We start from the raw sequence: 17,500 nt of genomic DNA on the forward strand, positions 1-17,500 counted from the left end.
ATGCTCCTTATATAACAATATACCTGCAATATACCAATATATACGACCACGTATACCTTAAATACTTTTTACATCTACTGCATTTCATTGCAAAATATATTTAACACATTAAAACGTATTGTAGAATATAATGTTCATACACTAAATATATATATTTATATATGGGGAAATATTAAACACATATGTAGCCTATCTTAAATATGAGTTTTAGCAAATATACATTTAATAGCGCAAAAGACCAGTTTTACAGTTTCACAGGTACAGATACACAGTGAGTGATGCAGTTCTTTTTGATGTATTTGATTTAGATAGAGAAAACAAGTGTGTTAAATTATTTATTTAAATATATTATATTAAAATATATATATATATATATAGATGATATATTTATTTAGAAATATTAAATTGCTATTTTTATATATTCCAAAAAAAATCCAAAATACAATGTCAAAATATCCTAAACGTGTAATAATCTTGACAAAATAAGTGAAAATGTCAAGAAAATTTTTTCTTATAAGCCAAAATGTAGGGAAAAGAAACTTTTGATAACAAAATTATATAATTTTGACATTTTGTTTTATATATATATATATATATATATATATATATATACAGTCATGCCCGAAAGTATTCATACCCCTGTCAAAGTTTGACTTAAATTTACTTTTATTTAACCAGAAATTATATTTTTGCCTGGAAATGACACAGGCATCTCCCAGGAGATAACACGATGATGTACAAGAGGCATCATTGTGGGAAAAAATATTTCTCAGCTTTTATACACATTTGAACAAAAAGTGGCATGTCCAAAATTATTCATACCCTTCTCAATAATTAATAGAAAAGCCTTTATTGGCTATTACAGCAATCAAACGCTTCCTGTAATTGCTGACCAGCTTTTTGCATGTCTCCACTGGTATTTTTGCCCATTCATCTTTAGTGATGAGCTCCAACTCTTTGAGGTTCGAGGGTCTCCTTGCCATCACCCTGATCTTTAGCTCCCTCCACAGATTCTCAATTGGATTCAAGTCAGGACTCTGGCTGGGCCACTGCAAAACATTAATGTTTTTGTCTGCTAACCATTTCTTCACCACTTTGGCTGTGTGTTTTGGGTCGTTGTCGTGCTGAAATGTCCACCGGTTCCCAAGGCCAAGTTTCTCTGCAGACTGCCTGATGTTGTTGTTGAGAATCTTGATGTATTGCTCTTTTTTCATGGTGCCATTTACTGCGATCAAGTTCCCTGGTCCATTGGCTGAAAAACACCCCCAAAACATTAGGTTCCCACCACCATGTTTGACAGTGGGGATGGTGTTCTTAGGGTTGAAGGCTTCTCCTTTTTTACGCCAAATGGTGCACACATCATCACATCGTGTTATCTCCTGGGAGATGCCTGTGTCGTTTCAAGGCAAAAATATAACTTCTGGTTAAATAAAAGTAAATTTAAGTCAAACTTTGACAGGGGTATGAATACTTTCGGGCATGACTGTATATATATATATAGCGTCTGTTAAAGGTGCCTAGAGGACGCTCTGCTAGAACACAGCAGTAAAAACAAAGGATCGGAGCTGGATCTGCTATCAGATCGCTGATGTCTGATCTATTCAAATGCAACTGGATAAGATCAGGACTCCGCTAGATCCATATAGAACCGAAATAGTTCTTGTACTGGTTTCGGCTGTCGAACCCTTTTGGCGCTAAATAGAACCATTTTACGGGTTCTATACAGAACCAATAATAAAAATCCATAGTGATGTGTTTTTTTTTGTGATTCCAGTGGGTTTTGTGATCATGTGGTTTTTCACTATTTATTATGTGCAACTATAAGTGGCCTAAAAAATGTTCCACCGATACAAAGAACCCTTTAACTAGGCAAAGAACCATTTAAGCATCCAGATAGATCAGTAAGCTGTCTCGATTCCACATAGAACCACTGCCTTTACTAAAGAACCAGTTGTGTATTGTCACAGTTGGAAACAAAACCTTGTATCTAGTACAGCATTTTCTGAATGTGGTTCTATAAAGAACCATCTTAAAGAAGGTTACTATCACTGAGAAGAAAAGCGCAACCAACCAATGTAAATGGTCTTGATTCTGTACGGAACCACTATGTTTACTAAAGAACCCCTGAAGAACTCTGTAGTGGAGATATCCAGACACAACACAGACGTCCATGAGGGTGGAATGGACTCTCGGGTCAAGCAGCAGGACAGAGGGCACAGTCCAATGGTTGCATACCAGCACTCACTATCTGAGATGTCCTTTACACTCCTCAGGTTATGGACTCGAGCACCTAATCACAAACAAACCCTTGAAGAGGTTAAAGAACCCTCTACAGGAGGGTTCCAATCCTGAAAAAGACCCTTGACACATTCAGAGGGTTCTTCTGAGCCCTCATTGTTCTATTCAGAATCTTTACTAAAGAACCTAAGAAGCATTCAAATGGTTCTTAAAGCTGTCTTACAACTGTTCTATATAAAATTACTCCATTTCCTACAGAACCCTTGAAGCGTTCAGATGGTTCTCTGAGCTGTCACTGTTCTATATAGAATGACTAACTGTACTAAGGAACCCTTAAAGAACTTATTATGGTTGCACACTTCCAGACAACATACTGACCTCTGTGAGCATGGAATGGACAGGTCAAACAGCGGGTCAAACTGGCTGTCACTGTTCCACACAGAACGACTGCCTTTACTAAGGAACCTTAAAAGCACCCAAAATGTTCTTTGAGCTCTCCCTGTTCTATATTGGACTACTAGCTTAACTAAAAGAATCATTCAAGAAGCCTTCAAATGTCATTGTTCTACATACTCAAGTGCCCAGTCCAGTGGTCACTTTGTTCTATTTAGAACCGCTACCTTTACTAAAGAACCCTTTAAGCATTCAACATATCATTGTTTATGTATCATTGTTCCATACAGACCCACTAGCCTTACATGCTAATGGTTCTTTGAGCTACCACTGGAACTACCACTTTTACAAAGGAACCCTTGACGCATTCAAAAGGTTCTTTAAGCTGTACCTGTTCTACATAGAACCACTAGCAATTGAAATTGTTATTTGTGCTGTGCTTGTTCTTCACAGAACCACAACCTTTACTTAAGAACCCTTCAAGAAGCATTAAAATGGTTATTTGAGCACTCCCTGTTCTACACAGAACCACCACCTTTACTAAAGAACCTTTAAAGCATTCAAATGGTTCTTTAAGCTCTCCCTGTTCTACAAACTCAAGTGCACAGTCCATTGGTCTCTTTGTTCTATATAGAACCCACAACCTTTACTAAAGAACCCTTTAGGAAGCATTCCAATGCTTTTTTGAGCTCCCCCTGTTCTGCACAGAACCACCACCTTTAGATAAGTACCTTTAAAGCGCCCAAATGGTTCTTTGAAGAACCCACAACCTTTACAAAAAAACTTTCAAGAAGCATTTAAATGGTTCCTTGAGCACTCCCTGTTCTACACAGAACCACCACCTTTACTAAAGAACCTTTAAAGCATTCAACTGGTTCTTTGAGCTCTCCCTGTTCTACACAGAACCCACAACATTTACTAAAGAACCCTTCAGTAAGCATTCAAATGGTTCTTTGAACTGCCATTGTTCTACAAACTAGACAAGTGCACAATCCAGTGGTCACTTTGTTCTATATATAACCCACAACCATTACTAAAGAACCCTTCAAGAAGCATTCAAATGGTTCTTTGAGCTGCCATTGTTCTACAAACTCAAGTGCACAGTCCATTGGTCACTTTGTTCTATATAGAACCCACAACCTTTACTAAAGAACCTTTACAGCACCCAAATGGTTCTTTGAGCTCTCCCTGTTCTGCATAGAACCCACAACCTTTACTACAGAACATTTACAGCACCCAAATGGTTCTTTGAGCTCTCCCTGTTCTACACAGAACCCACAATCTTTACTACAGAACCTTTAAAGCACTCAAATGGTTCTTTGAGCTCTCCCTGTTCTGCACAGAACCCACAACCTTTACCAAAGAACCCTTAAAGCATTCAAATGTTTTTTTGAGCTGCCATTGTTCTACAAACTCAAGTGCACAGTCCATTGGTCACTTTGTTCTATATAGAACCCACAACCTTTACTAAAGAACCTTTACAGCACCCAAATGGTTCTTTGAGCTCTCCCTGTTCTACATAGAACCCACAACCTTTACTACAGAACCTTTACAGCACCCAAATGGTTCTTTGAGCTCTCCCTGTTCTATACAGAACCACCGCCTTTAGAAAAGAACCTTTACAGCACCCAAATGGTTCTTTGAGGAACCCACAACCTTTACAAAAAACTTTCATGAAGCATTGAAACGGTTCTTTGAGTTCTCCCTGTTCTACATAGAACCCACAACCTTTACTAAAGAACCTTTAAAGCACCCAAATGTTTCCTTGAGCTCTCCCTGTTCTACACAGAACCCCTAAGGGGTGAGATATCCAGCTTTAGCTGCAGCCTAAGGCTAAATCCCCTCTTCTCCACACCTTCAGAGGACTAGATAGCCTGAATCTAAAGAACGATCTAGAACACAGACACATCTCCCACACATTCACATCAGTGACGGATTGTAATGGAAATAATACTCTTAAAAATGTCAATTTTAGCCCAAATTCTAGCCGAACAGACACAAGGTCACAGCCTGTGCACTCTGGCACACACGGGACGCGCTGTGACGTCGCAGCTCATGAATATTCATACCGAATTCTGCATATAGTCTTATATTTTCTGCCGTTTTCGTCGTTTTTCCGGGTGAATTTCGCTAGATTGAGTAAAAACTGCGTGGCAATGCGTGGCGTGGCTCGTTTCCAGACGTTTCCTTGTTCCGCAGCAGTTCGTGGAGAGTGATGGAATTAATTAATGAGGCGATTAAATTAAAAAAATTAAAATTAAGGCGATAAAAGTATGAATTGGTGAATTTTGGGTTGTTTTGTAGGTTTTTTTTTACCTTTTTGTTGCAGATCGTCGAGAAGAGGGAAGTGTGTGCGACCGGTGATAGCGCTGGATTGCAGAATGTGTGTGTGTGTGTGTGTGTGTGTGTGTGTGTGAGGGTGATAGTACGTGTGGGTGTGTGTGGCGTGCAGCGCTGTCTATACGGTATGGCGGACGCTGCATGCAGGTCACATTGGACGTGCTTTCACTTTCCACACACACACACACACACACTGTAACACACACACACTCACACACACATATGCATGCATATATGTGTGTAACTTTAACGTCAGGTTTAGTTAAGACGCTGAAATTGACCCCTTTATTGGAATTGTCCGGTCCACCTTAAATGGTGCAGCAGTTCCATTCTGGCGCCCAAGGCGCCAGAATGGAACTGCTGCACCATTTAAGGTGGACCGGACAATTCCAATAAAGGGGTCAATTTCAGCATTTCCAACCTCGTGGAGACAAATCATAAATGCATGAAACGAAGGTGTGTGTGTTGTTTGCATGTCTCGAGCGTATGTTCACCACGTGCTCCCTACACACACACACACACATGCATGTTTTTTTTGTTTCTTTAACACACAGAGAAATAAGGACCAGTGAAGCTGCACCGGCCGGCTCGGAGGACATGTCCGTTGCTATAGCAACGCGGGTATCCCGGTGGCACGCGCGCCCGGTGCATCAGGTTACGTTGCAACGCAAGCCGAGGGCTTTAATTAGAAGACAGTGGAGGCGCCTACGCGCGTGCGCCCTGGAGGAGACTGCATTGCTGGACACATCCGGGTTAGTGGGTTAATGATTACTAGAGAGTTCTGCTTGGGGCCCGATTCTACAGGACAACGCTCTTTTAGGGAGAGGTGGTTTTAATGTTGTGGCTGATTGGTTGACTGGTTGGAAATTAGATACAAATCCCCAAATCTCTGTCCGAGAAGGATTGGTCAGGCTTGGTCAGGCTTGGTACTGCAGCTGCCCAGAGAAAGTCCTGATGCTTGTGTGTCCACTGGAAGCAACGGTGGACAGGGGTCGGCATGGGCACTCTGCTTGATCTGTGGCTGCGCAGTCCCATGCGCAGCAGGGGGCGCTGCAACACGTTCCTCTTACTGTGAGAGTCAATAAACAGCTGTGTTCTTGTGGTTCTCTGGCGGTTCCGTCCAGATGAGTCTCCAAATGGCGTCAGGGTGGGGGGGTACATTTATTATTTGGACCACCATTGCTGGGTCCTTACCACCAAGCCTTGGAGATGTCTGGGCATAACGATGTGACCCTCGTCAAGAGTGTCTCAGGCCGCCACGCTGCCCATTTCTCGACATTCGAACCCGGCGACTACGAGAACCGACTGTTCTGTACCGTCTAACAGAGAACCCAGACCTTCACATACAGCTCTAGTACCTTTATTTAGCGTCTTAATGTTTTGGCTCATCAAATAAACACCCAACATCCAAATCACTGCGTTTCATCATCATTTATTATATATTACACTCTTCAATCGTTTTACAGCATCCGGAAACTTTAAGAATCAGATAATAAGAAATAATAAAAATAATAATCAGACCTGATCTACAGGTTTAGGAACAAAGCTTTTAAAATCAATATCAAATAAAAGCACATTAACAAAACACAGCAAACACACACTCATAAAGCCCGTAGAGTAAAGCTTAACCGGCAGACCCTGCTCCTACACCACCACTGGCTTCTAGGAGGGTTTGGTGTGAAATCGCTGTACAGTGGTGGTTAATGGAGCCAGTCGCCATGACTACAACAACACAGATACAGCCCATAATTTATCTCCTATCCAAACCCACCAGTGCAGCTACACGAGTCTTCTGAGTTTTATATGGAATGATGATGATGATGATGATGATGATGAAGGTAAAATAGTGAATAGAGAATCTGAACTAATGCAGATCTCTTTAGGAACTACTTTCTGTAGCTGCACTACACCCTGCAGCATGTATCCCTCCACCATTTTAATGATCTGGTTCTAAAAGCAGGTTCTAGAGCCGAACTCTTCTCAGAACTCTGGTAGAACCGTGTCTCAGGCATCAGGCAGCGTCTTCATCACCATTAGGTGAAGAACTTTCTGTGAGGAGCTTTTATTAGAGCTTCAGACGTCTGCTTCCCTTCACCTCCACTGTAGAACCACAGCTCTGACTGGAGGAGCTTATCTAGAACCTCCACTGTAGAAGATGATTTGATAATTGTACAGATTAAAGCAACATTCTGCAAAAGTGTAATTCACAAACACCTCTTTACCACACATGTAGCTGATGAGCCCAGACCTATGTGGTTACTCTGGAGCTAAAAGGCTAATGTAGCCATCAAGCAGGCCAATGGAAGCTTATACTCCACTAGTTAGCTTATGAACCCCATGTAAATCATCACACGTGCAAAAATTCAGCCTTAAAGATGTAACTAAATGTTGCTACTGTGTAAGCTATGCTAATGTACTACAATGTTCTAGATAACAGTGGGGCATGCAGAACCAGAAAACACACAATCAAGTCTACTAGCAAAAGGCAGAGCCGGCCCAAGGCATGCTCGAATCATGTTTAGGGCCACAGCGCCACCAGGGGACCCCCAAGAGCAGTGTGTGTGTGTGTGTGTGTGTGTGTATATATAATGTATTTAAAACTACACAATGAATAATACAATGAAATGGTATTACACAGATAAAAGCAATGTTATATGTTTATATTAACATATTTTCATAGTTGGTGCACCGACTGTTGAGCAAATGCAGATATGCGCCTCTTGGGTGGTGGGCAAAGCCTCGGACCCTGTAGAAGTTGAAGATGAAGTATCTGGTGCTGAGGTGGTGATATGGGGGGCCCCCAAATGAAAAAAATAATAAATCTGCTTAGGGCCCCATAAAGGCTTGGGCCGGCTCTGGTTACGGAACATCTCCATACAGTTTGAGGGGAGTGCTCCATGCTATCTGGTGGGGTATAAGGCTTCATTGCCTTTTAGCTACATTAGCCTCCAGTGCTAAAACCATTAGGCCCGATAGTCCTGAGCTCGAACCGCAGTAAGGCACTGTGTCTCAATCACAGCCTGCACCTTAAAAAGCAGAAGGTAGAGTACACAGAGTCTCTTAGCCAGTGTGCTAGTTCAGGCCTTGCAGAGAGTTAGCATTTGGCTACATTACTTTGGTTACAGCTGAATCCACCTTAAACGGAACCTGATTTAACGTACAGTACACCCCCGGGGAAACTGGCCCAGGACCGCAGGTAGCTGATAATACACAGAAAGGGGAGCTGGATTTCTTTAGCATGACTAATGTGGAAAGGCTGGTTTTAGATGGGGTCCTGGAATCAGTTTATTCTAAGAGTTGCTAGAATTAGTGCTACCGCTAGCTTCATCTCCTGCCGCAGAGCTTTAACATGGCGTAGTCTACAAACTCTAATGAAGAAACAAGAAAAGAAAGAGAAGAAACTGGGGGTAATTTTCCCAGCCTTCATATTAAACTAGGGCTGCACTGATCCATCTTTTTCTGTTCCGATACAGATACCGATACCAACTTTGCGTGTCGGCCGATACCGATACCGATCCGATACCATTGCTGAATGAATAAACTGTATACCTGACCATCTGGGAGAGACTTCAAAGGATTGACGTAATGGTTCCTTTAACAATTTCTGAAAGTCTCTGAAGTCTGTGAGACTAAAGAGGAGCGAGCAGCTCCTCCCTTCTCGGTTCCGCTGATATGGAGGACGAGCTGGATTACTCGCTGAGGGTTGGGGACAGATCGAGGGCACCGTGCCGGTTAGAGAGGGGGAGTCTTGCTGTCTGCTGTGGTATGTGTATGATGTCTGTAGGTCACTCTGTTAGGTTTGGATCAGACTAATTATCCGATGCCGATTCCAGCTAATTTTGTTAGTATCGGGACCGATATCTGATCCTAGCATCGGATCGGGCATCCCTGTAGTAAGCAATGTAAGCTTATTTATTTTTTTATTTATTTATTTTTTTGTCATATATTGCAGGAAAAATTGCAATATACTTTTTTTTAAATTTATTTTATGCAGCCCTAATACAGACCAGTAAATGTAAGTGAAGGTTCAACCTATAAGAGGTTCTTTACACTCACACACTACAAACACTTTCAATATTTTAAACATATTCCACATATTTCAATATCTAATCAATATATTCACAACACTATTCAACCCTTTTCATCTGTGACACTCATAGAAGTAATGTAGGTCACTTCGGCCAATGGGGAGACCAGATTAGCAAGACGGAGTGTACACCACTACAGTCGCCACAGTGAACTGGATATGTTTGAGATTGGTTACATAGGAGCAAAACTCAGAGAGGAAAATAAATACATATATAAATCATCTGAAGAGAACAGGCAAGAACCAACCAGCTCAAAAAGCTCCGAAACATTCAGTTAGTTTCACCCAACTGCAGCCGCCCACACAATCCACACACACACACACACACACACAAGCAGGCCCAGCTCTAAACAACACACCACTGATCCTGACGTCCCGACCTGATCCGATCCCAATGCGCCCATCCCTCTGCACCTCTCCAAACATCTCCTCTCACTGTAAACCACTGGCATCAGAGGTCCCGACCGGGGAACAGCTAAACCAACCGAACTGAGAGACCCTACAGTGTGTAAACGCTCCTGACTCACTGCCGCCCTCTAGTGTTTCTTTAGAAAACATCCCTCAAACCCACAGCATCCCACAAAGCAAAGGCACCGAAGCAAACGGCCGGAGAGAGGCGCGTTAATAAACGGTGACAGTACAGGTCCCACTCTATATTCCACAGCCCCGGTGTCTGTATTTACCACACTGCACTAAAGCGTGTATACACCGCAACGCTCTGCAAGCCAGGCTCCTGATTCCCGAGCCTTATTTAACAATAAAATAACACCACTGGCATCAAGGTCACTAAATAAAGTGCTTTGTTATGTGTATATATTTTATATACTTATAAAACTGCTTTTCTTTAACTCAGCATTTATTCAGCATCATTTCAGTTTCATAAATATAGATCTATTTTAGACATTATAACCACTACGATTGTCATTTTTTCTTCTTTGGAGCGCATCAAGTTCAGGATGATAGTGTCTGTATTATGCAGCATGTGTAAAGGCACTCTGCACAGGAGTGATATAAACACCCCCCATGTAATAGAACAGCATTACGACTTTCATTATTACAGTGTAGGATAAAACAGCGAGGGCACGGATTTTACAGCAGCTACCCAACTCATACATCACTGCTCATTTGTGACAGGCTTGAAAGGTTGCAGCCGTTCCTGCTTAAAATATTAATTAATTTAAAGTGAACGTTTGGAGAAAAAAATATATATAGCTACATATAAATAATATATAACAGTATATACCATTATATATTATATATATATTAGAATCAGCCTCCAATTCTTCTTGTAATTCTCCATTCTCCCTTAAATGGTGTCAAAGTAACATTCTGGCACCTATTTTATGCTATTACTTTATAATTATATAATATATAATGTTAATATATATAGCATTATAGATTATATAATTATAACTACTATAATCAGTCAGGCTAAAATTTGGCCTCTTATTCTCTGGCTTCTTTTTGTAATTCTCTATTCCACCTTAAATGGTGCCAAAGTAACATTCTGCTCCTATAATATAATTATATAATATATAATGCTATTCTATTTAGCATTATAGATTATATAATACTATACTTTTCTAGTAGAGTCTAGTAGAGAATACTGAATATCCCCATATGAATTGGATCAAAACAAGGCTGAAATGTGGCCACTACTATATGCCATTATTATTATTATATATTTATATAATATATAATGTTAATATATATCACATCATAGATTATATAATTATAACTACCATAATTCTATCAGAGTCAGGCTAAATTTTGGTCTCTTATTCATTGGCTTCTTCTCCATTCCGCCTTAAATGGTACTGCAGTTATATTCTAGAGCCGATTATATGCTGTTATTATATAATTATGTATTTCTGGCACCTATTATAGAAATGTATAATAAATAATGTTAATATATATAGCATTACAGATTATATAATTGATACTACAGTGATTCTATTAGAGATTATTGAACATCCTTATATGGATTGGGTCAAAATAAGTCTGAAATTTGGCCTCAGGCGTCAGAACGTAACTGCTGCAGCATTTAAGGTGGAATGGAGAATTACAAAAAGAGGTCCGATTTCGAACCGAACTATCGCTGTAATGTCGCTGCTGCTGGGGAAAAGCATTACCGCTGCAGCCTGAGGAGTTACTTGACCTCGTCACTGAACCTCAGCCTATTAAACGCCTGCTTCACAGTGTCCTCCTTGTCTCTGGAGACGGCCACACCCTCTGCTCCACCCACTCCCAGCACGCTGCTCTCCTGCACGTCGTCTTTTATCTTGCGCTTGGTCAGCAACACAGGCTCCGCCCCGCCGATCCCCGCATCGTCCACCAGCGCTCCATTGGCTCCACTAAGGACCAGGTAACAGGCATGACGACCGCGCTCTAGTAGAACCGCTGTGGAGACACACACACACACACACACACACACACACACACACACACACACACACACACACACACACACACTACTTAAAGCTCATATGGAGATTCTGATTGGCTATAAATTTCTGTTGCCCCACCCCCAACAGCTCTGAAGTTTAACTCTGTTGTCCTGCCCCCAGCTGAAATTGAGATTCTGTCTGGTTCTGCCTCCAGGTTTACTAGGTTACTCTCTGATTGGTTCTACTCTGGATATTGACTCTGTTGTCCCGCCCCCAACTGACACAGAAATTCTGATTAGTTCTGCAGCTGAATTTGACCCTCTACAGTTCCGCCCACAGATAAAATAGAGATTCTGATTGGTTCTGATCTGTGGTTTTACTTTGTTGTCCCGCCTCCAGATGAATAAGAGATTCTGACTGGTCCTGCTCTTGAAATTGACTCTGTTGTCTCACCCTCAACTTGTCCTCTCTACTGTCCCGCCCCCAGCTGAAACAGAGATTCTGATTGGTTGTGGTGTTGCTGTGGATTTTGACAATTTGGCTGCCTGTTTGGGGAGTTAGTTAGTTTTATGTGAGTCACTGATGACGACATGGATTCTGAAGTTCTCTGATCGGCCAAGTCAGAACATTTCTATTTATGTCATTTATGTCCGGTTCCGACCCGCAGGTCGCCATTCAGTGTAAATACAGTACCTTTAAATGACATTATGTGCTGGGTGGGATTCTTTCTCTCCAGCAGCACCTGAGGGTGGCGTGGGTGCAGCAGGTACGTGGAATGCTCTTCAGCAGCAGAGCTCTACAAACACACACACACACACACACACACACACACACACACACACACAGCATTTTACTTTACTCCGTACCCTTCTTCAACAGAGTGTGTGTTCAGGCGTTAGGCAGTTTACTTGATCCTCCTGTGTGTGTGTGTGTGTGTGTGTGTGTGTGTGTGTGTGTTTACCGTCTCGTTTCTGTGTCTCTCTCCCCACAGCATGAAGACAGAGTAAGAGTTGAGTGTGAGGACAGACGCAGGTCTGGGGCTCTGAGACCAAAACAATAGACTCGCCTTCCACAACACACTGCCTGTCTTACCGTCCAAGATCACCACCTACACACACACACACACAATATTGCACAAAAAATAAGCACACCACCTGATTGTCTATTCTCTAATCTCTTTCATCTACTAAGATTTGTAAACATTACAATTTTATTAGAGCATGAGATTATTTAACCTACACTACATGGAAAAAAAGTATTGGGACACCTGCTCATTCACTGTTTCTTCTGAAATCAAGGGTATTAAAGAGTGGATCCAGCTTTTGTTGAAGTAACTGTCTCTACTGTCCAGAGAATAAGACTTTCTACTAGAGCATGGAGCAGCATTGCTGTGAGGATTTGATTGCATTCAGCCACAAGAGCTTTATGGAGGTCAGGATGTTGGATGATCACCACCCGACCTCCTCATCCCTTACTGCCCAACTCATCTCAAAAGTACTGGGTGGAGCACCACCCCTACTACTACTGTCCATGTAGTGTGTGTATTTCTTCAGGTGATGTTGGTAATTGTTAGGTGCAGTACTCACTCTCTTGGTTGCATTTCCTTGGTCCTCCTCCAGCACTACGTCAGGAACACCATCTTCATTGTAATGCCCAAATGATGCAATACTGAGACACACACACACACACACACACACACACACACACACACACATTAATAAGTAGGTAGCCAAAAAGAAAACTGTGTATCAGCACCAGGCATGTGTTTTATTAGTAAGGATGAATAAACGTGTGTGTGTGTTGTGTGTGTGTACCTGAGAAGCATGCTGGTGTTAGTTGTCCAGCTGATGCTAAGTGTGTGTGTGTTGAGTAGCTGCACACTGGTGGGGGTGTAGAGCAGAAGTGATGGGGAGTCTCCTGAACCTTTGACCAATAACACCTTCTTCAGAGACACCGACCTACAGAGAGCGAGAGAGAGAGAGCGAGAGAGAGAGAGTCAGTAATTGAACTAGAGCTCATCTTGATTAAGAACGGTACTAGGTCTTGTCCCAGCCGGGAAATGTACTAAGTCACGCCCCAGTCTGGAACTGTACTACGTCTCGCCCCAGTCTGGAACTGTACTATATCTCGCCCCAGTCTGGAACCAAAATAGGTATTGTCCCAGTACAGTCCCAGGAATCGTACTACGTCCTGTACCAGTTCACTGCCACATCACTCTTTCTAACTCTATCTGACTGGTTGTTGTTGAATTCCTGAGTATAACAGTGTGTGTGTGTGTGTATTTTACTTGTATAGTGGGATCAGTCCAGTGTGTGTGGCTATTTTCTCCCAGCTGTTTTCTTTTTTTAGATCAGACTTCAGACCAGCTTTCTCACTTAAACGCCACAAACCCACCGCATACAGACCCATATCTGAGAGAGTGAGAGTGAGAGAGTGAGAGTGAGAGAGAGAGAGAGAGAAATAGTTATTTGTAATGTAAAACCAGCACAGTATAAAACCTCTGAAATGCTTTACCAAGTGTGTGTGTGTGTGTGTGTGTGTGTGTGTGTGTGTGTGTGTGTACACCTGTATGTAGGAGTAGGTACTGAGCTCCCCTGGCTGTAGTGAACTGTAGGTGTGCCCGAGTCTCTCTTGAATCCACATCCACCTTGGAGCCAATCACAGCCCCCGATTTACCTGAGAAAAACACCAGCTCTGTCTGCAGAGATTGAGTGAGTGAGTGAGTGAGTAAGTGTGAGAGAGAGAGAGAGAGAGAGAGAGAGAAACAAAATAATTTTCGCACCTTTCATGCTAGACACAGTAGGGGGCGCTACTATGTACAGGGGATTAACCACATGTTGGTGGAAATCAGTAGTCCTATTTAACACCCTGTTAGTCCCTTTGATCGTGGTCAGCCCTAATCACTGAGACTCCTCCTCCTCCTCCTCCTCCAACTGTGATTGGTCCTATTAGGCACCTCCCTTGTTCTGAGACCTCCCCCTGACTGTACTTGGTCCTTATCAGCACCATGCTTCCCCCTGACTGTGATTCTAATCGCTGTTTTGTTTGTTCTGACTCCTCCCCCTAAATGTGACTGGTCAGGTTTACCAGCCTGGCTTTTTAAATGAGTGTGTGTGTGTGTGTGGTGTCTTACCGGTATAGGTGTGTGAGACATTGGTGGACGGTTGTACGACAACACAGCAAAGTCGCCGATTCCGTCACTGTTCAGATCAGGCAGGATGATGACTGGGAGATTTCCTTTAATAACAGGAGAGCGCGGCCGCTGCCACAATATCGCACCTAAACACAGACACACACACACACACACACACACACACACACACACACACACACACACACACACACCCGTGAGTGTGTTCAGTGCTGATTGCTATTGGTGTAACTGGCGTGTGCAGGCAGGCAGGACAGCAGACAAAGTAGCAGAAATGAACCGGAGCTCCGCCTCCTCCACACCCGTACTGCAGATGTTGATCTGCACATGAACCCGCCTGCCTACTGTTCTGTGTCTGAGTGTGAGATCTACCCGTGTGTGAGTCGATGGCTGTGAAGTTGTCAGCGTGAGCCACCAGACAGGTTTTTCCTTTTACTTCGACTCCGCCCACTCCACACTGCACCCAATCAAATTCAGCAGCTAAAGGCCGTTCCCACAGAGTCTCGCCGTCTGTGCCATCGACTGCCAGCAGGAACAGGCAGGGGGGGCGCAGTCCTGACACACAACAGAACAAACACACAGTTGAGCAGGAGATCACGGGCAGGCCTTATTGCTCTGTTCTTACAGTACCTCACAGAACCTTACAGTACCCCACAGTACCTTACAGTAAATAACTGAAGTGTCTTACAGTACCTCACAGAACCTCACAGTACCTTACAGTAAATAACTGAAGTGTCTTACAGTACCCCACATAACCTTACAGTACCCCACAGTCCCATACAGTACCCCACAGTACATAACTGAAGTGTCTTACAATACCCCACAGTCCCATACAGTACCCCACAGTCCCATACAGTACCCCACAGTCCCATACAGTACCCCACAGTACCGTAAGATAACAATAACAATAATAATAATAACAACTTGTAAAACACTCACACAGCTCACTATGGGGTTGCTAAGCTGTTCCAAGTGGTTGGTATGCTGTTGCTAAGAGGCTGCTTTAGTATCCCATGTGGTTGGTGAGGGGTTCCTAAGCAGGTTCAATGGTATCCCATGGTGAGTGCAAGGATGACTATTGAGAGAGCCATTTACGACCCAGAATCCTGACCTCAACCTGCCCTGGACCAGATTAAGGCGCACAACTCATGTTGTCATGGTAATGTAAGGAATGTTCCATAGCTTGGTGAGACAGGGTCCAGGTGTGTGTGTGTGTGTGTGGTTGTGTGTTCATTCTCACCTTCACCAGTGCAGGTGTGGTTCATGCTACCCTCCGCACTTTTATACATGAAGAAAACATCCTGCACTTTGTCTTTGTTGGCGTCCTCCATCGCCAGGAAGTCATACGTAGCTGAAGATAAAGGAGAGACTGTGAGAGGGTGTGTGTACAGCGAGTGTGAAGTAAGGGACAGTGTGCCAAACTGCCCCTTTAATGTACTTTACTGCCCCTTTAATGTACTATAGTGTAATATACTGCCCCTTTAATGTACTATAGTGTAATATACTGCCCCTTTAATGTACTATAGTGTAATATACTGTCCCTTTAATGTACTATACTGCCCCTTTAATGTACTAAAATGTACTATACTGTCCCTTTAATGTACTATACTGCCCCTTTAATGTGCTATAGTGTAATATACTGCCCTTTAATGTGCTATAGTGTAATATGCTGCCCTTTAATGTGCTAAAATGTACTATACTGCCCCTTTAATGTACTATACTGCCCCTTTAATGTGCTATAGTGTAATATACTGCCCTTTAATGTGCTATAGTGTAATATACTGCATGTGTAATATACTATAGTGTACTATACTGTTCCTTTAACGTACTATACTGTAAGTTTAATGTACTAGTGTAATATACCGCCCCTTTAGTGTCATATACCGCCCTTTAATGTTTTTTAATGTAATGTACTGCCCTTTGATGTACTATAGTGTACTATACTGTCCCTTTAATATACTATAATGTACTATACCGTACCTTTAATGTACTATAGTGTACTACACTGCCCCTGTAGTGCCTTATACTGCCCTTTAATGTACTATAAAGCAATGTACTACCCCTTTAATGTACTATAGTGCAATATTGGCCATTTATATGCAGTATGCTGGCCCTATATTAAAAAGTGCTATATTTGCTCTTTAACATATTGTGTTTGTGATGTGCAGTTGGGTACAAACACTGGAATGGGTACGGTATACTTAGTGTTACTCAATGAACTGTCCTGGGTCATCCCTTCTGACTGTGTGTGTGTGTGTGTGTGTGTGTGTGTATGTGTGTGTGTGTATGTGTGTGTTACCTGCGTTGGGCAGGGTGCGGTTCCAGCTGTGCAGGTACTGTGGGCGGACTGGGCAGGGTAAGATGAAGGAGAAGGCGAAGACGACGGTAAGGCAAAGGAAGAGTGACAGGAGGAAGGCGGCCGTCCGCCAACCGGACAGTTTACTCAAACCCATCCTCCCACAGCAAACCCTCCTCTCCTTACACACCCCATCCACCTGCTCACCCTTCAGAGGCTCTGCCTCCGCCGGCCGCTCCGCAGGGTCCGACATCACTACAGAGAGACGGGGAGAGAGACACGGGGGGAGGGGGACGGGGGGGACAGGGAGAGAGACAGGGAGAGAGACAGGGAGAGAGACAGGGGTCAACTCGGTTTCCAACAGGAGTACAGATGCAATGGTTCAGGTGTACATGTTTGTAGATACAGATGTGCTGATGCAGATGTGCACATACGCAGATGCAGGTGTGCAGATGTACAGGTGCAAGTGTGCAGGTGTGCAGGTGTAGAGGTGTGCAGGTGTAGAGGTAGAGGTAGAGGTGTGCAGGTGTGCAGGTGTAGAGGTAGAGGTGTGCAGGTGTAGAGGTGTGCAGGTGTAGAGGTGTGCAGGTGTAGAGGTAGAGGTAGAG

The 17,500-nt window shown here is 43.0% G+C and overlaps 2 protein-coding genes across 3 annotated transcripts in view; both read right to left on the reverse strand.

Annotated features, from left to right (window-relative positions):
• Positions 1-5,052, reverse strand: part of cox6b1 (cytochrome c oxidase subunit 6B1) — a 9,436-nt gene extending 4,384 nt beyond the window's left edge. Inside the window, exon 1 of the mRNA XM_072678674.1 lies at positions 4,948-5,052. The gene's annotated coding sequence lies outside the window, so the exon portion shown is untranslated. The remainder of the gene's footprint in view (positions 1-4,947) is intronic.
• A 1,335-nt stretch (positions 5,053-6,387) lies between these two features.
• fam234a (family with sequence similarity 234 member A) overlaps positions 6,388-17,500 on the reverse strand; it is a 13,865-nt gene continuing 2,752 nt past the window's right edge. The window contains exons 1-12 of one of the 2 annotated variants that reach the window (XM_072679237.1): positions 17,327-17,400; positions 16,896-17,147; positions 15,837-15,947; positions 14,969-15,151; positions 14,579-14,724; positions 14,011-14,143; positions 13,733-13,856; positions 13,260-13,403; positions 13,032-13,113; positions 12,407-12,553; positions 12,139-12,241; positions 6,388-11,458 (exon numbers count right to left, since the gene is read on the reverse strand). In XM_072679237.1, coding sequence (XP_072535338.1) covers positions 11,208-11,458; positions 12,139-12,241; positions 12,407-12,553; positions 13,032-13,113; positions 13,260-13,403; positions 13,733-13,856; positions 14,011-14,143; positions 14,579-14,724; positions 14,969-15,151; positions 15,837-15,947; positions 16,896-17,145 — 1,674 coding nt within the window. In that variant the 5' untranslated portion in view covers positions 17,146-17,147; positions 17,327-17,400 and the 3' untranslated portion in view covers positions 6,388-11,207. Of the gene's footprint in view, positions 11,459-12,138; positions 12,242-12,406; positions 12,554-13,031; positions 13,114-13,259; positions 13,404-13,732; positions 13,857-14,010; positions 14,144-14,578; positions 14,725-14,968; positions 15,152-15,836; positions 15,948-16,895; positions 17,148-17,326; positions 17,401-17,500 lie in introns of those variants that run through there. The other variant, XM_072679236.1, reaches the window with a different exon arrangement.

The sequence above is a fragment of the Salminus brasiliensis genome, chromosome 5 (assembly GCF_030463535.1).
Source record: "Salminus brasiliensis chromosome 5, fSalBra1.hap2, whole genome shotgun sequence".
Taxonomy (NCBI): domain Eukaryota; kingdom Metazoa; phylum Chordata; class Actinopteri; order Characiformes; family Bryconidae; genus Salminus; species Salminus brasiliensis.